This window comes from Pleurodeles waltl, chromosome 7 (assembly GCF_031143425.1).
Source record: "Pleurodeles waltl isolate 20211129_DDA chromosome 7, aPleWal1.hap1.20221129, whole genome shotgun sequence".
NCBI lineage: Eukaryota > Metazoa > Chordata > Amphibia > Caudata > Salamandridae > Pleurodeles > Pleurodeles waltl.
In genome coordinates this window covers 1,055,673,709-1,055,692,629 of record NC_090446.1, presented here as the reverse complement: position 1 = coordinate 1,055,692,629, position 18,921 = coordinate 1,055,673,709, and the positions used below count along the sequence as shown (strand labels likewise).

At 42.0% G+C, this 18,921-nt stretch overlaps 1 protein-coding gene across 2 annotated transcripts in view; it reads right to left on the bottom strand.

Moving 5' to 3' along the window:
• Positions 1 to 754: 754 nt before the first annotated feature.
• The window catches only part of LOC138245911 (sterile alpha motif domain-containing protein 9-like), an 85,888-nt gene continuing 67,721 nt past the window's right edge, over positions 755 to 18,921 (bottom strand). For both annotated transcript variants that reach the window (XM_069199941.1, XM_069199940.1), the window contains 2 exons: positions 6,590 to 6,635; positions 755 to 6,505 (listed from right to left, as the gene is read on the bottom strand). In XM_069199941.1, coding sequence (XP_069056042.1) covers positions 1,707 to 6,505; positions 6,590 to 6,593 — 4,803 coding nt within the window. In that variant the 5' untranslated portion in view covers positions 6,594 to 6,635 and the 3' untranslated portion in view covers positions 755 to 1,706. The remainder of the gene's footprint in view (positions 6,506 to 6,589; positions 6,636 to 18,921) is intronic.

Below are 18,921 nucleotides of genomic sequence, written 5' to 3'. Positions count from 1 at the left end.
TGAATATTTCTACAATCATTTTTGAGAAGGATCAGAAATACATCTGAATGTATTTATCTATTCTGATGTACTAAGGTGTAAGGCTTCTGCATATTAATGAAATAAAGCCTCTTCAGAACTCAAAAAAGTGTATCATATTTGTTGCAAGATGTATTGAAACATGAATGAGTTCCTAAAGTTTAACTTTGCAGGGCACCTTATTTGCTTCTTTCCTTTTACTTCAGTTGGCCGGTAAATAAACATCTTCCTGTTTATTTAACATATATTTAATGTTAGTGCTTTCTGAAGGAAACAGGAGCCCAGTGCTGTCATTCAGCTGGGGGCCGCATGTTTAGGTCAGGAGGTGCACATACGGCCCCCAGGCCATACAGTATCTCAGCTCTACAGAATGTATATTCTGTACTGTCAGACATTGTTATTCTATCACTGTATCTTGCTAGGTGTTACTAATGATTGAGTAGCCTCACGTTATTTCTCGTACCCTTCTCAGATAGGATGGAGCCTTTCTTTAGCATGTGTTTTGACCTGTTAGTGTCATTCCTCTTCTTTTGAATGTCTCTGACAGGTTAGGTTTTTGTCTTCATCGTCTACAGATTATGGAAGTATTTGTGCTATTACTCCTTTCGTGTCTTTACCCGGTTTGTCCTACTTTCTAGAAATTGGTTTTATATTTTTATCTCCACCTCTCTTCTTTGCTAAGGACAACACATTCTACTGCTTAATAAAGAACTGTGTGAAAAGAAACAAAGTCAAATTAAACCATGCCCAATGATTAATTTATTGCAAGTTGTTAGCTTCCAACAGTACGTAGGCCAATATTGACTTTGATTTCGCCACAAAAGCAGCACCAATGACATTAAAAGGAAATGTTAAATATGAAAGCCATATACACAGTAAGAAGTTACAAATGATCATGCAGCATTAGCATACATAAATATATTGTCGATAAGAAAGCAGCACATATATGTGTTTTGCACAAATGTGGAATTCTAGGGATGGTCCTACTCTTACCTTGCAGTTTTGTTGAAAATAAAAGAAAGATATTCGTTTTATTAAATATGTAACATTTGAATGTAAAATGAAGATAGTCATTAAGAAATATTGCTGAACCAAAGGGACATCAAGGAAAATGATACAGTTTTTCATTTTATTCATGCTTAGACAACGGAAGGTCAAAGTTTTCAATGAAGTGGAAATTATGGGCCTGATTACAACTTTGGTGGAGGGGGTTAATCCATCCCAAATGTGACGGATATCCCGCCCGCCGTACTACGAGTCTATTATATCCCATGGAACTCGTAATACAGCAGGATTTGGGACGGATTAACCCCCTCCGCCAAAGTTGTAATCAGGCCCAAAGTCTCATTTCATATGTTTTTTTAAAAACATTATTTCATACTTGAATCAAGATGAAAATGAATTGATGCATCAATGCTTTTATGAAGTGCTGGCATGTATTTCCCACTCCACTTGCTTAAAATGTGACATTGGCTACAGAGCACAAGTATTTACAGGTAGCCTCAGAGACCAACCTGGTACAATGCAAAACTATCAGTGTTTATGAATGAACCAATTATGTTTTTTATAACTACTGAAACAAAAACATGTGTTTCATAATTTCAGATGAAGTATACAATTTCTAAAACAGTTTACCTTCCCACTTCAAGTCTGATGGAAATCTGTACTTTTTCTTTCATGGTTAAACTTTACAAATGTTTCAAAGTGCGTTCTAATTTTGTGACTTGAATATTGTAAGCCACCAGACCAGTGAATGAAAAACCTAAGTAAAATGTTACATTTTCATTACCTTGAGGGACTGAAGAAAAGTTTAAAGGAACAATACTGATCTTAGTCTTTTTGCAGTGGCCACGTGCAAACACTTTCCCATCCTCTGTCCATCCAGGAACTGGTTTTAGCAGTTGATGTATCATGTCCATCTCCCACAATTCTTCGTTTTGCCATTTCATCCGCCGCTCGTTTAATGGACCTGCAATTAATTTTTCCATCTTGCTCCTATGTACAATCTTGTGAATCCCACTGCCCTTGCTCAAGAAAAATAGAACATTTGTTCTTTTCTTTCTGACAGGAATATTTTTTATTTTTATTTCATGCAAGCGCCTCATAGTTTGAAGTGCTGATGTCAAAATGTCATCTTTTTCCTGACTGGGCTCTTGATCTTCCAAATCATCTGGCCAGTAGAGCAAAGAAAGCAGTAGATAGGCACTTGGAGGATATGTTTTCCTGTGTCTAAAATATTTACTGCTCAGGTGCCTAAGTTTCTGAAAAGGTAAAATCTGAGGTGAATTTGGGGATACACAACATAATGCAATATGGCACATAATGTAGTTCACAAGCTCAGCGTCTTCAAGTCTCTCTTTCTGTACATCTTTAGGATAGAGGTTTATTATTTCTTCTAGCTTCCTTGCTGATCTTTGATCTTTGAGATCTGACAGTAAAGAAAATATTGTTGTGACGCTCCCACCACCATGCCTATAAATGTTCATGTGTCTCACTAATCGTGATACTAGAGCTGGATTTTTTAATTCCAAGCTATCATCATTCAAGAGGTGTTTTGAACAAAAAAACTTAGCAAATGCCTCTGTTTTTCTTGCCAGCCATTTTCTAGGGCTGTAAACATGTTCTTCACCTTTCTTGTGTGGTTGATCATCTTCATTCTTATCAAACTGAAAATAGCTTAGATCTTCTGAAATACATTCTAGTGCACGATAAATGTTATCATGCAAGCCTTTCAAATGGCTATGAAACTTAAACCAAGGTTTCAAAATTTCTTCGGGTATATAATCTGTAAGAAGGTAACGTATAAGATTCACATTTTCATTTTCTTTGTTAGATTGAAACACTTCTAGTGAAGAAAGCAACTGCAATAACCGGCATCCAACATCAACCTCTGAAAAATATGCAGAGTTATTTATAGAGTCTAAGTCTGATTTTGCTGCATTTTCAGATGCCCTGAAGCATTCCATGGCTTTTAGGGCAAGTTCAATTAATTGAAACACCTCTTCCGATTTATGCTCACCTTTATTTTTGTCCATTACAACATTGAACCATTTTTTGTACACCTGACCTTCAGTATCCAAAATATATGAATCATCTGGTGAGTGTAATTTTGCTTGTTCTGCCCATTTCTTTGCATCACCAAATTTTTCATGAGAATAATTCAAACGAGCAAGCTGCTGTGCAAAAAATGGATCTTTCCCAAACCGTTCATAGGCAGCTTTCAAAAGATCAATTGCTTTTTCACAGTTTTTTTCAATGTCACATATATGTTCAATAAGTGGAGAAAAAAAGCTGTCAACGCTGTCCCCTCTACTTTTCTTATAGCGCCTTAAGAAAAGATCTCTAATAAACTTCAGAAAGTCATCTTTTCCAAATCTGTGTTCAAGTAGAACTCTCTCCTCCAGAAGATCGGCAGCAATTTGACTTTGAGGGCGACTTCCAGAGAGCTGTTGTAAAATTTCCTTTGCAACAAGAGGATGTATTATATGAATAGACGAAATCCAAGTGGTAGGTTCTGTTATCTCAATGAAGATAAGTTTTGCCTGGTCACTTAAGCAAGCTTTAAAATGATGCTGCCTTATCCAGTTTTGGTAATCTTCTGTGTGTGCCCCTAGTCCTAAGAATGCTTCACAGTGTGATAAAGAGATGTACGAATTCTGCACATAGAAATTTAATAATGCAACGTACCTCATCAGTCGAGTGACAGGTGAAGAGTGGTCAATCCCTTTAAGCACATTTACTACAAAGTCTCTGACATACTGTTCATTGAATTCTTCACTCATTAAAACAAATGTTATTATAAATTCGGGTTCAAACTGGCGACGGAGTATTTCTGCTTTATTCGCAAACAGGCTCTTTTCAACTCCTTTCAGTTTGTGAGTAACTGCAACAGTTTCTAATGGAGATGCTTTGCACATATTTTCAGGGTCATTTGCTCGCTTACAGCTCATGAGGATGAAACAAGGCTTTGAATGATTCATCTTTTTACAAACCATGGCATCTGCTAATTCATGTTTTAAATCATCAAAATATTCTTCATCGCAGTCTTCTACAAGGAGGAGTACTGGGAGGCATTGATGGCTGTCTTTTTCCTCATATTCTCTTAACTTAACTGCATGCTGACAGACAGTTGTAATGGGACAAGATGATTTCACTACTGCACATCGTAAGTCTTTTCTCCTTTTCCAAAGAACCTGCCGGGCAACAGTACTTCCTCCACTTCCTGGCTGGTGTGCTATTTTTATTCGAGCTACAGGAAGTTTGACTGTGTTTTCATGCAAAATCCCATGTAGAATCTTGTCAACTTCTGAACACGCCTCCCGCTCTATTACTTCTCCACATTTCTTTTTATCAGCAAGCCAAAAATTCTTCCAACTTACCTTTCCCCCACGATAAAAAGTACTTTCAATTTCCAGTATTTTTTCCTGGCTCAGAAGGTCTAGCTTCGTAGAATCACATTCATCAACGCATAGTATCTCAAGTGAAAACATTCTCTCTTCTTTAGGTGTTGCAAGAATGCACACCCCTTTTGTAGAAACTGGCAAACGTCTGGAAGGGGCTGTAAGAAAAGGCAGCATATTTTGAACTGTGGCATCAATATGACTCAGTTTCATCCCAACAATACTTCTCTGATCAATAATCTCTGTGTTGCATGATGCCTGGGCCAGGCTTGCCCACTTTGCATAATTTTCTTTAGACTCTGAAATGCAAATTATATCATCCATTCCACTCATTTCTGCATAGAATTCATGAAAGGTATCTACAATTGGTTTTTCCACTGGAGATAGCAATAAGAAAAGAACAATAAAAGACCCTTTGGGAAGAATTTCATTACAGATAAAAGAAACAGCTTTTTTCAAATATTTCTTTTTCGTTTTGACCCAAGTATTTTCATCACAATACTGGTCATCTCCTGGGTAATTAGTACGGCCGTTACAAAATATCCAACTGGTTTGAGCAAATAAGTTCAAATGTTTTTTTAGTTCACTTGTGCTCATCCCACTTTCATTGGTATAGCTTTTCAGTGAATGCAGAATCGTTGCATGATGGTCTTTGTACTTGAGGCATAACCCTGACAATTCCGAATCTGCATCAAAATCAAAAACACAGAATATTTTTTTCATACACATCAAAAACGTTATATTCTGCAAGTCCTTCATTTCACATTTATTTGTGACAAGTATGTACCATAAAGAATCATCCATATATTTCTTGCCATTAGTTAACAGAACTGATAATTTTCTTCCCAAGTCTTCTTGTGCTTCCACAAAAAGTGTAGTTTTAGACTCTGCTTGTTTTCTTCTGGCATCTTTTTCCTGCAATTCCTGAATGAAAGCAACATTTTCTTCGTCTTTCACTGGCTCCGATTTTGTCCCAACTCTCTGATAGTAAGTTTTCTTCTCAAGGCTTACCTTGTTTGAATTTTCATTAAATTTTGGTAAGCTCACCTGAAAAACCTTTCCTTTCACTATGCCAAAAGATGGTTCAATATCAACTTCAATAACAAATGACTGCTCTTGAGAGTCCTTCTCAATAACTTCAATAAATTTTGGAGGGCGAATGCAAAGCCTTGCAGCATTCTGTTCAGATGAGGATTTAAAACATCTTTCAATATAATCTAATGCATCCACATAAATATCTTTTTCACGTACAGGAATACCTACTATTTGTCCATGCTTCCAACCTTTGTTCTCCACACTGTCCATCACACCAAAGTGTATTGTGCCGTTTGTTCGACCATTCATGCAGGCAGAGCCAAATCGAAGGACCTCATATGCAAACTTTGCTTGTATTCTTGTGCGATCTAATCCTGAGGCAGTGGCAAATGATTTGTATTCGTGACAAGGAGTAATTAAATCTATTATGCCAGTTTCTGGTTGTAAGATTCTATTTTTAACATATGTAAAATGAAGGATTTCACTGCCAAAAGTGCGAAATTCACTTGAAATAAAATTTTCTTCTGCATTTCTTTCAGTGCATATTGTCTTTTTTATAACTTCTTTAGTTGTTTGTACTGTTTCTTTTTCTTTTTTCTTGCTCACGTTTTGGGAGCCCTGGATCTCCGTTTCAGAGTCATTTACACTCTTTTGAGATGTGCTTGGATAGTCTGTTGCATTGTCATGACTCTTGTCCTTAGCGGTAGCATGCGTAAGAACAGAAGCAGCAGCATCTTTGCCAACAGCAGAGGTATTAGGAGACTGGGAATCATGAGGCACTTTAGAAACAAGTTGTACAGAGTTTCCCAACCCTACACCAGTATCTGTGTACGTACATTGTAAAACAAGTTCATCTCTTTTTTTAGTTAGAAGTTGTATTTGTCCTTCTTTCATGCCAATTTTTTTCAGAAAATCTTCATTGATTTCTTTTAGGACGGGTCCAGTTACTTCCTCATTAAACAACCTTTGAATGTACTCATTTTTAATGTGTATGCTCTTCAGCCAACAGCTGACATGGCTTTCATCCCATTCCTCCAAGGTCAATCTATCATCTGGAAATCACACAAACGTATAATTAGAACATTTGTTATAAAAATACTCATGTAAATATTATTTCAAAACAAACAAATACATACCCATTTTCAAACGAAGTACATATTTTCAGGCGCTGCCAAAAACAATCTAAAAAGAAAGAATATTCTATAAGAACTTCTGTGTGTATTTGAAGGTCACATCTTTCGTTCTTTAAGGTTTATTAGTCTGTAGCTCCAAGTTAGGCTATAGTGTTTTTAGCTCATTTTCAAATATAGCTTTCAGTAACTGCAGACAAACATATTTTATTTACTAAGTATAGCAATCTTTAGTTTTTGATCTTATATCCTCCTTAACAGTATGCATCTTTTGCTGGGCCCTAACTGAAACATTTTCTAGGCAGCAAATCCATCCTCTACATTGAGACAACATCTTTTATATTAGCCTCAGTGCATAGATGTTAATAGTTCTGTTTTTTAGGTAAATATTGTATACTGTCACTTTTGGTCCTTAATATTCGTCTGTCACAATAAGTACAAAGTGAGAAACAGCAGCAGATGTCAGGAAAACGAAGGTCCACTTGGCAGATGTAAGCGTTTGTAAATGAGGAGAAAGGTTTCAGTAAAACCAATTCTACATGGATCCAGTGACCAAAGGTAGCTTTTTGCACTTTCAAGCCTTAGCGTTAGAAGTTTCTCACTAGCAAAAATGCGTAGCTCATAACCTGGCTTAGTTCTGTATTTAAATAGAATAAAATCCTGCACATAGACAACTTCATATACAGTAGACACACACAAATATAATAACACCAGAAATGCATGCAAAGGCTAACAGACCTGGGGGCAGATTTATGACTTTTTGGCGCAGGGCAGACAAAAAAGTCACTTTGCTGCACTGCCCTGCGGCAAAAGGAAATGGCAGAAATGCACCATATCTAAGCAATATGGTGCATTCCTGTCCTTTCCCCCTACGCCGGTGCTGATTTGGTTGCCTAGCACCAATGCAGACACCTTTGCACCATGATGCACGGGTGTCTGTGTTGTAGGTAGTATTGTTGTTGTGCAGGAAGGGGAACCCTCCTGCATAAAAACAGTCCTGGGAGGCTTTTTCCTCTTTCTATGTGCAGCACACATAGAGGAAAAAACAATGAGAAATAATGAAAATGTCACTTACCCAGTGTACATCTGTTCGTGGCATCAGTCGCAGTAGATTCGCATGTTCTGCAATAGCTCGCCATCTGGTGTTGGGCCGGAGTGTTACAAGTTGTTTTTCTTCGAAGAAGTCTTTCGAGTCACGGGACCGAGTGACTCCTCCTTTTGTCTCCATTGCGCATGGGCGTCGACTCCATCCTCGATTGTTTTTCCCCGCAGAGGGTGAGGTAGGAGTTGAATTGTAGTAATAGTGCCCATGCAATGGAGTGACTAAGTATGCACTTATTTAAGGTTGAGATGATACATATATAAATAATTGAAGGTAACTTCCAAACTGCTACAGGCTCCCGGGGAGGCGGGTGGGCACATGCGAATCTACTGCGACTGATGCCACGAACAGATGTACACTGGGTAAGTGACATTTTCAGTTCGATGGCATCTGTCGCTGTAGATACGCATGTTCTGCAATAGACTAGTAAGCAGTTATTTCCCCAAAAGCGGTGGATCAGCCTGTAGGAGTGGAAGTAGTCTGAAATAATGTCCTTAATACAGCTTGACCTACTGTGGCTTGTTGTGCGGATAACACGTCTACACAGTAGTGCTTGGTGAATGTGTGAGGCGTAGACCATGTGGCTGCCTTACATATTTCTTGCATTGGGATGTTTCCTAGAAAGGCCATGGTAGCACCTTTCTTTCTGGTTGAGTGTGCCCTTGGTGTAATGGGCAGCTGTCGTTTAGCTTTAAGGTAGCAGATTTGGATGCATTTAACTATCCATCTGGCTATACCTTGTTTTGAAATTGGGTTTCCTGCATGAGGTTTTTGAAATGCAATAAAGAGTTGTTTAGTCTTTCTGATGTTCTTTGTTCTGTCGATGTAATACATTAATGCTCTTTTGACATCTAATGTATGTAGTGCCCTTTCAGCTACGGTATCTGGCTGTGGAAAGAACACCGGAAGTTCCACTGTTTGATTTAGATGGAACGGTGAAATAACCTTTGGCAAAAATTTAGGATTGGTCCTTAGGACGACTTTATTTTTGTGTAGTTGTATAAAAGGTTCCTGTATAGTAAACGCCTGAATCTCGCTTACTCTTCTCAGGGAAGTAATGGCGATGAGAAATGCCACCTTCCAGGTTAGGAACTGTATGTCGCAGGAGTGCATGGGTTCAAAAGGTGGACCCATAAGTCTAGTTAGGACAACATTTAGGTTCCATGAAGGAACAGGTAGTGTTCTTGGTGGTATAATTCTCCTAAGGCCCTCCATGAATGCTTTAATGACTGGTATTTTATATAGGGAAGTTGAATAGGTAGTCTGCAGGTATGCAGATATTGCTGCAAGGTGAATCTTAATGGAAGAGAAAGCTAGGTTAGATTTTTGTAAGTGAAGCAAGTAACCCACTACATGTTCTGGAGTTGTGTGTAATGGTTGTATTTGATTAATATGGCAGTAGCAAACAAACCTCTTCCATTTACTTGCATAGCAGTGCCTGGTGGATGGCCTTCTTGCTTGTTTTATGACTTCCATACATTCTTGGGTAAGTTGTAAGTGCCCGAATTCTAGGATTTCAGGAGCCAGATTGCTAGATTCAGCGATGCTGGATCTGGGTGTCTGATCTTTTGGTTGTGCTGTGTCAACAGATCTGGCCTGTTGGGCAATTTGATGCAGGGTACCACTGATAGGTCTAGCAGCGTTGTGTACCAGGGTTGCCTTGCCCAAGTTGGTGCTATCAATATGAGTTTGAGTTTGCTTTGACTGAGTTTGTTTACCAGGTAAGGAAGGAGAGGGAGAGGAGGAAAAGCGTAAGCAAATATCCCTGACCAGTTCATCCATAGGGCATTGCCTTGGGATTGCTTGTGTGGGTATCTGGATGCGAAGTTTTGGCATTTTGCGTTCTCCCTTGTCGCAAACAAGTCTATCTGAGGTGTTCCCCAGAGTTTGAAATAAGTGTTCAGTATTTGGGGGTGAATTTCCCATTCGTGGACCTGTTGGTGATCTCGAGAGAGATTGTCTGCGAGTTGATTTTGTATCCCTGGTATAAACTGTGCAATTAGGCGAATTTGGTTGTGAATTGCCCAATGCCAAATTTTTTGTGCTAACAGGCTTAACTGCGTGGAGTGCGTCCCTCCCTGCTTGTTTAGATAATACATTGTTGTCATGTTGTCTGTTTTGACGAGAATGTATTTGTGAACTATTATTGGTTGGAAAGCTTTTAGTGCTTGAAAAACTGCAAGAAGTTCTAGGTGATTGATATGCAGTTTTGTTTGATGTACGTTCCATTGTCCTTGTATGCTGTGTTGATCGAGGTGTGCTCCCCACCCTGTCATGGAAGCATCTGTTGTTATTACGTATTGTGGCACTGGGTCTTGGAAAGGCCGCCCCTTGTTTAAATTTATGTTGTTCCACCACAGAAGCGAGAGGTAAGTTTGGCGGTCTATTAACACCAGATCTAGAAGGTGACCCTGTGCTTGAGACCACTGTGATGCTAGGCATTGTTGTAAGGGCCTCATGTGCAGTCTTGCGTTTGGGACAATGGCTATGCATGATGACATCATGCCTAGGAGTTGTAATACCATCTTTGCTTGTATCTTTTGTGTTGGATACATGCGTTGTATGATGGTGTTGAAATTTTGAATTCTTTGTGGACTTGGAGTGGCTACTCCTTTTGATGTGTCTATTATGGCTCCCAGGTATTGTTGTACCTTGCGTGGCCGAATTTTGGATTTTGTGAAATTGACGGTGAACCCTAGTTTGAAGAGGGTTTGTATGATATGATTTGTGTGATTTGAGCACTGTATTAACGAATGGGCCTTGATTAGCCAGTCGTCTAGATATGGGAACACATGTATTTGCTGCCTTCTGATGTGTGCAGCGACTACCGCTAGACATTTGGTAAAGACTCTTGGTGCGGTTGTTAATCCGAAAGGCAGTACCTTGAATTGGTAATGTATTCCTTTGAATACAAACCTTAGGTATTTCCTGTGCGATGGGTGAATTGGTATATGGAAATAAGCATCCTTGAGGTCTAAAGTTGCCATGTAGTCGTGCAGCTTTAGCAATGGCAATACTTCTTGTAGTGTGACCATGTGGAAGTGGTCTGATTTGATGAAAGTGTTGACTACTCTGAGGTCTAGGATTGGTCTCAGTGTTTTGTCCTTCTTTGGTATCAGAAAGTACAGTGAGTAAACTCCTGTGTTTATTTGTGTGTTTGGCACTAATTCGATTGCATTCTTTTGCAATAGTGCCTGCACTTCTATCTCTAGGAGATTGGAATGGTGTGTTGTTAAATTTTGTGCTTTTGGTGGTATGTTTGGAGGGAACTGTAGAAATTCTATGCAGTAACCATGTTGGATAATTGCTAGAACCCAAGTGTCTGTAGTGATTTTCTCCCATGCTCTGTAATAATGACCTATTCGTCCCCCCACTGGTGTTGTGTGGAGGGGGTGAGTGACATGTGAGTCACTGTTTAGTAGTAGGGGTTTTGGGGCTTTGGAATCTTCCTCTATTTCTAGGGAATTGCCCTCCTCTATATTGTCCCCGAAAACCTCCTCTATACTGTCCTTGGTAACTGGACGGTGTGGCTTGTGAGGTGCTGGCTTGTGTGCTTTGACCCCGAAACCCCCCTCGAAAGGGCGTTTTACGGAATGAGCTGTAATTCCCTCTGCTCTGCGGGGAGTAGAGTGCGCCCATGGCTTTGGCAGTGTCCGTATCTTTTTTGAGTTTCTCAATCGCTGTGTCCACTTCTGGACCGAACAGTTCTTTTTCATTAAAAGGCATATTGAGAACTGCTTGTTGAATCTCTGGTTTAAATCCAGACGTTCGGAGCCATGCATGCCTTCTGATAGTTACAGATGTATTAATTGTCCGTGCAGCTGTATCTGCAGCGTCCATGGAGGAGCGGATCTGGTTGTTGGAGATGGCTTGTCCCTCCTCAACCACTTGTTTTGCCCTATTTTGGAAGTCTTTGGGCAGATGTTCGATGAGATGTTGCATCTCGTCCCAGTGGGCTCTGTCATAGCGCGCAAGTAGTGCCTGGGAGTTCGCGATGCGCCACTGGTTTGCAGCTTGTGCTGCGACTCTCTTACCAGCTGCATCAAACTTGCGGCTTTCTTTATCTGGGGGTGGTGCATCTCCAGATGTGTGAGAGTTGGCCCTTTTCCTAGCTGCTCCTACAACAACAGAGTCTGGTGGCAGCTGTGTTGTGATGAAAGCTGGGTCCGTAGGAGGCGCCTTGTACTTTTTTTCCACCCTTGGTGTGATTGCCCTACTTTTGACCGGGTCCTTAAATATGTCTTTTGCGTGCCGGAGCATACCAGGGAGCATAGGCAGGCTTTGGTAGGAGCTGTGGGTGGAGGAGAGTGTGTTGAACAAGAAATCATCCTCGACCTGTTCTGAGTGGAGGCTTACGTTGTGAAATTGTGCTGCTCTAGCCACCACCTGAGAGTACGCGGTGCTGTCTTCTGGTGGAGATGGTTTTGTAGGGTATGCCTCTGGGCTGTTATCTGACACTGGGGCGTCGTATAGGTCCCATGCGTCCTGGTCTTGGTCACCCTGGCTCATGGTGGTGTGAGCTGGGGAGTGTGATGGCGTTTGTGCTGGTGAAACGTTAATCACGGGCGGAGGAGAGGGTGGTGGTGTAACTCTTTTCACCACTTTTGGTTGTGGTGCTTGTTCCGTCTGGAACTCCAACCTTCTCTTTCTCCTAATGGGGGGAAGGGTGCTTATTTTTCCTGTCCCCTGCTGAATGAAAATACGTTTTTGCGTATGGTCCGCATCAGTTGCTTGTAGCTCTTCCTCAAACCTATGCTTCTGCATTTGGGAGGTTAGCGAGTGCTCTTCTGTATAAGAGCCTGAAGCTGGGTCGCTTGCAGTTTGTTTCGGCATCGAAACTTTGTCTGCGTGTTTTTTCGGCTCCGAGGTGACTTTTTTCCTTTTCGGGGCCGAAACCTCTCGGCGTCGATCTGTTTCGGTGCCGCTGTCTCGGCGTCGAGCCGTGTCCACACCGGCATCTCGGTGTCGAGGCTTGTCTCCAGCACTTTCTCGGTCCCGAGAAGGCTGCGTGCCGGTGTCTCGACCGGAGTCGGACGATCTCGGCACTGTTTGGGCCTTTTTCGGTGCCGACGGTCGGTCACCGATTTTATGGGTTGAGCCATGGCCTGGTGGCAGTGGCGTCCCCTGGGCCTTGTAAATGTTTCTTTGTGTGGTTTTCGACGTCTTACTCACGGTTTGTGTATCGTCGAATCCTTCGGAGTCTGAGTCTTGGATCGAGAAGGTACCTTCCTCTTCCTGTTCCTCGAACTCCCGTCGGGCTGTCGGTGCGGACGCCATTTGAAGTCTTCTGGCTCGACGGTCTCGGAGTGTTTTTCGGGACCGGAACGCACGACAGGCCTCGCAGGTGTCTTCGCTGTGCTCAGGTGACAGGCACAGGTTGCAGACCAAGTGTTGGTCTGTGTAGGGGTATTTATTGTGGCATTTGGGGCAGAAACGGAACGGGGTCCGTTCCATCGGCGTTCTTCAGCACGCGGTCGGGCCGACCAGGCCCCGACGGAGGATCGAAAAACTACCCCGAAGGGCACCGGAGCTCTTCGATCTTCGATGCGGTGTTGAATCTAAGTATGCCGATCCCGAACGCAACAATACCGACGAAAATCTTCCGAAATTAACTATTTTTTCTGTTCCGAAACTCGGAGCGACAGGAACACGTCCGAACCCGATGGCGGAAAAAAAACAATCGAGGATGGAGTCGACGCCCATGCGCAATGGAGACAAAAGGAGGAGTCACTCGGTCCCGTGACTCGAAAGACTTCTTCGAAGAAAAACAACTTGTAACACTCCGGCCCAACACCAGATGGCGAGCTATTGCAGAACATGCGTATCTACAGCGACAGATGCCATCGAACATATATTTCTCCTTTTTGTGCCTTCCCTGGGGAAGCATAAGGTTTTGGCGCATCTCCAGGTTTACAGGCTCTTGTAAATCTGGGGATGCATCAAAATCCATGGGTTTTGCACAGGAACACCCACTGCAACGTCCATGGAACTCCTCCCCTAACACAGTAAGTCAATGCTGCCTTGCCTTACTCCTTATCTCTGAGGCCATTAAAAGCCATGCAAAGTGGCTTTGCGTGGTGTTAGAAATGGGGCTCTTGGTTGGCAGTCAGGTTACCCCCTGTCCAAGCAAGAACCCTCACTCTAGTCAGGGTAAGTCACACACAATCCAAATTATCCTGCGCCCACCCTCTGGTAGCTTGGCACTGAGCAGTCAGGCTTAACTTAGAAGGCAATGTGTAAAGCAATTGTGCAATTAATCATACAATAACACAATATAGCACCACAAAAATACACCACACAGTGTTTAGAAAAATATATAATATTTATCTGGGTATTTGCAGGTCAAAACGATAAAAGATGCAATATGAATTAGTAAAGATATCACTGAAAAGTGATATAAAGTGTCTTAAGTCTTTAAAAAGCAAACAAAGTCTCTTTCAAGCACAAAGTACCTGGTTTGGAGTGGAAAATCTCCGCAGAGGGCCGCAGAGGAGATGATGTGCGGAAAAATGGTGCCCCTTCACACACGGACTTGCGTCGTTATTTTTCACTCGGGGAAGATGTCCGTCATTTACCGGCACGCGGACCGTCTCCTTCTGTGGGTCGTGAGATTTCCAGATGTCCCAGGGTCTGTGCGTGGAATCCTAGGCTTGTTATCCGGCTGCGCGTCGTTCCGGTGGGCTGTGCGTGGAATTTTCTTCCTCACGGCAGGCGTCGCGTTGATTTCCTCTCTGGAAGTCGGGCGGCATTGTCCAGGCGGGCCGTGCGGCGAAATTACGGTCACACCGCAGGCGTCGCATCGAGCGCCGTCTTTCCGGATCGGCGTGCGGTGAATTTTTCACCTCGGAGCAAGCTGTGCGTCTAATTTTTCGGCGCACAAGGAGTCCAGTTGAAAAAGAGAAGTCTTTTTGGTCCTGAGACTTCAGGGAACAGGAGGCAAGCTCTATCCAAGTCCTTGGAGATCACTTTTGCAGCCAGACAAGAGTTCAGCAAGGCAGCAGGACAACAGCAAGGCAGCAGTCCTTTGTAGAAAGCAGTCAGGTGAGTCCTTTGAGCAGCCAGGCAGTTCTTCTTGGCAGGATGCGGGTTCTGGTTCAGGTTTCTTCTCCAGCAAGTGCCTGAGGTGGTAGGGCAGAGGCCCTGTTTTATACTAAAATGTTCCTTTGAAGTGGGGGAGACTTCAAAGAGTGGCTAAGAAGTGCACCAGGTCCCCTTTCAGTTCACTCCTGTCTGCGAGGGTCCCAGTAGGGGGTGTGGCAGTCCTTTGTGGGAGGGCAGGCCCTCCACCCTCCCAGCCCAGGAAGACCCATTCAAAATTCAGATGTATGAAAGTGAAGCTGAGTACCTTGTGTTTGGGGTGTGTCTGAGTGAATGCACAAGGAGCTGTCAACTAAACGTAGCCAGACGTGGATTGTAAGGCACAGAAAGATTTAAGTGCAGAGAAATGCTCACTTTCTAAAAGTGGCATTTCTAAAATAGTAATATTAAATCCAACTTCACCAGTCAGCAGGATTTTGTATTACTATTCTGGCCATACTAAATATGACCTTCCTACTCCTTTCAGATCAGCAGCTACCACTTCAACAATGTATGAGGGCAGCCCCAATGATAGCCTATGAAGGGAGCAGGCCTCACAGCAGACTAAAAACGAATTTAGGAGTTTTACACTACCAGGACATATAAACTACACAGGTACATGTTCTGCCTTTTACCCACACAGCACCCTGCTCTAGGGGCTACCTAGGGCACACATTAGGGGAAAAAGGGGAGTTTTAGGCTTGGCAAGTACTTTTAAATGCCAAGTCGAAGTGGCAGTGAAACTGCACACACAGGCCTTGCAATGGCAGGCCTGAGACAAGGTAAAGGGGCTACTTAAGTCGGTTGCACAACCAGTGCTGCAGGCCCACTAGTAGCATTTAATCTACAGGCCCTAGGCACATATAGTGCACTCTACTAGGGTCTTACAAGTAAATCAAATAGCCAATCATGGATAAACCAATCAACAGTACAATTTACACAGAAAGCATATGCACTTTAGCACTGGTTAGCAGTGGTAAAGTGCCCAGAGTTCAAAAGCCAACAACAACAGGTCAGAAACAATAGGAGGAAGGAGGCAAAAAGTTTGGGGATGACCCTGTAAAAAGGCCAGGTCCAACACGTGGCCTCATAGATATGGTTGAACGGTCCGCACCACTGTTGCGACACTAGTGACACAAGTCTCCCCTTAGTCACTCTGTCCACTGAGACCATCACTTAGGAATCTCTGTACATGTGAACCACAAGACTACAGGCACATGCAGACATACAAAATAAGAGGGTGGCTATTGCACCTAAAGACCACAGACCAACAGGTACCCTTGCAGTCAAACGTCACACACCTACTGTCACCCATGCATATACCAACATCATACATACCCACAGAGCACGATTCATGGACGAAGGGGTGTGTTGAGGTTTATGAAGCGCACACCTTGCTGCAGTGCTGCTCATTGTACAGGAATTGGAATATTCTTTGTCATACACAATTATAAATGTGGAAAGGGGAGATTCTCAATAGCCCCCGTTATCTTCTGTTTAGTACCCCATTCTCCTAGCCCTTGAACCCAGATTGTAAGCATCTTACTGCTTACAATGGACTGACAGAATCCTCCTGAATCGTCTTCCAACGCAAGTCAAGTGACCTAAACAGACGCTGTATGTGGAAGGTTCGGAAGAAATGGGATACAAAAGTCGAATTAATAATAAGATTACAAGTATCAACGCTTTACCGCCTCACTTTCTCGTGCCAGTCTTTACAACATGAAAATACAGCAAACAGATCCGACAACAATCATCCACCAAAACATCCAATCAGAAAGGAGAATTAACCAACACAGAAGGTCAACACAGCAGCCAAAGCAAACTGACAAACAATGGAAATGCAAAGGGCAGAGGGCACCAGGAGAACCTAAATGCAGGCCACATAAGACTAGTCTCTGGAAAAACAATTCTACTCCACAATAGAGTGAACAGAAAAAAACAACAAGTGGCCAAGGAAGCCATCATGCCAGAGATTTGGGAAAAGAAAGCCAGAAGGGACCATGAAGCAGCAGTGTAGCTATAGTCGCTATCAAGGCCACCAGTGGCCACACACAAGCGCAAGCAAAACCAAAAGGTAAAACCAAAAGGCAAGGACTAAACTGGATCACTTGGAAAGGCTGGCAGGGCTGCAACTTCTGGGACACATGCTGGACAGCACGCGTGATTCGCTCTGCTCCATAGTCTCACCAGCTTTTCAGAGGTTAAAACATGTTGGGAAAATTACTGTTTTCCATGCAGGCCATCAAATGTGTATAACGCAATTACACACAGCCTGACTGTTTAACACAAATATAATATAAAGAACAAATGCTGCAAATACGTCCCAAAGGTGCACTTCTGTGGGAAAGTTCTGGTTCTATGAAGTGCCATTTGTTTAGTTTATGTATTTATTTTTACATAGTGTTTACACCCCAGAAACATGTTAAAATAGTGTGGTATTTTTAGTTTACCTTCAGACACAAATTGGTTTTAACCATAATGAATAGCAAAGGCAAAACCCATGCTGTAACATAGTATAGGTGACATTAAAGCCTACATTTAGTAAGGGTTGCAAAGTTCTGGCATGGTGATGTACAATTTTGCAATGCACCTACTGTATTTTTATAGTATGTAAATTTACAGAATGCTTTGTGTCCAAGCAAAACATTAGTAAATTAACCCTTAATTTTCTGTTTCATTCCCATTCGCCAATTGGCCTCTCAAAAGATCACATGGAGGCAAATATACAAGTCAGTGCCTGAGCCTCCTTAGTATTTGCTCTACACTAGATACTTTCAAAGCTACTTTGCCATTCCTCGGTCTATATCCCTTAATACTGACATGCATATTTGCAACCTGATTTGATCCTGCAGGGAAGCAACAGTAAAGTAATATTTCTTTATCAAAGTGACTGGCGTTCTCGTTAGGAAAAATAATGCATGTGTTAATGATTACATGACAAAGCATCACAATGACAGGTACAGAATTCTGCTTTCAAATGATGTAGATTTGACACCATACAAAACACACTGATGGAAAATGTTACTTACCCAGTAGACATCTGTTTGTGGCATGTAGTGCTGTAGATTCACATGCTTTGTATAAGTCCGCCATCTGGTGTTGGGCTTGGAGTGTTCCAAGTTGTCTTTCTTCAAAGAAGTTTTTTCCCCGAGTCACAGGATCGAGTGACTCCTCCTCCTTGTGATACTGTGCATGGGCATCAAGTCCTTTGTTAGATTGTTTTCCAGCAGGAGGGTGAAGTAAAGAGTGTATACGTGTATATGTACATATGTAGTAAAGAAATGAGATGTCCATGCAATGTATATACATATTTACAATATATAGTACTACAGCGGCCACAGGCTTCCGGGGAGGGCGCATGTAAATCTACACCACTACATGCCATGAACAGATGTCTACTGGGTAAGTAACATTTTCAGTTCAGTAACATGTGTAGCTGTAGATACACATGCTTTGCATAAACTGTACAGCAGCCCCCTCCCAAATTAACCGGTGACTAGCCTGTAGGAATTGGAGTAGTTTGAAATAGTGTTTTAACACTGTCTTTCCAACGTTTGCTTGTTGGTGAGATAACACATCCACACAGTAGTGTTTAGTAAATATGTGTGGTGTAGACCATGTGGCTGCTTTACATATGTCTGCTATTGGTATATTCCCTAAGAATGCCATTGAAGCTCCTTTTTTCGTAGTTGAATGTGCTTTAGGAGTTACTGGTAACTGTCTTTTAGCTTTAAGATAGCAAGTCTGAATACACTTTACTATGGATCGGGCTAATCCATGTTTTGAAATAGCATTACCTTTGTGAAGCTGTTAAAATGCCACAAAGAGTTGCTTGGCTTTTCTGAAATCTTTTGTTCTGTCTATATAGTACATGAGAGCTCTTTTAACATAAAGGGTGTGAAGAGCTCTTTCAGCCACTGAATCTGGCTGTGGAAAGAAGACTGGCAATTCCACTAACTGATTGATATGAAAAGATGAAACCACTTTTGGTAGAAAATTTGGATTTGTCCTAAGAACTATTTTGTTTTTGTAAATTTGAAATTTCTTCTAAAGTGAATGCTTGATTTTCACTAACTCTGAGAAGTGATTTTCACTAAGAAGGCAACCCTCCATGATAAAAACTGAAGAAGGCAACAGTGCATGGGTTCAAATGGTG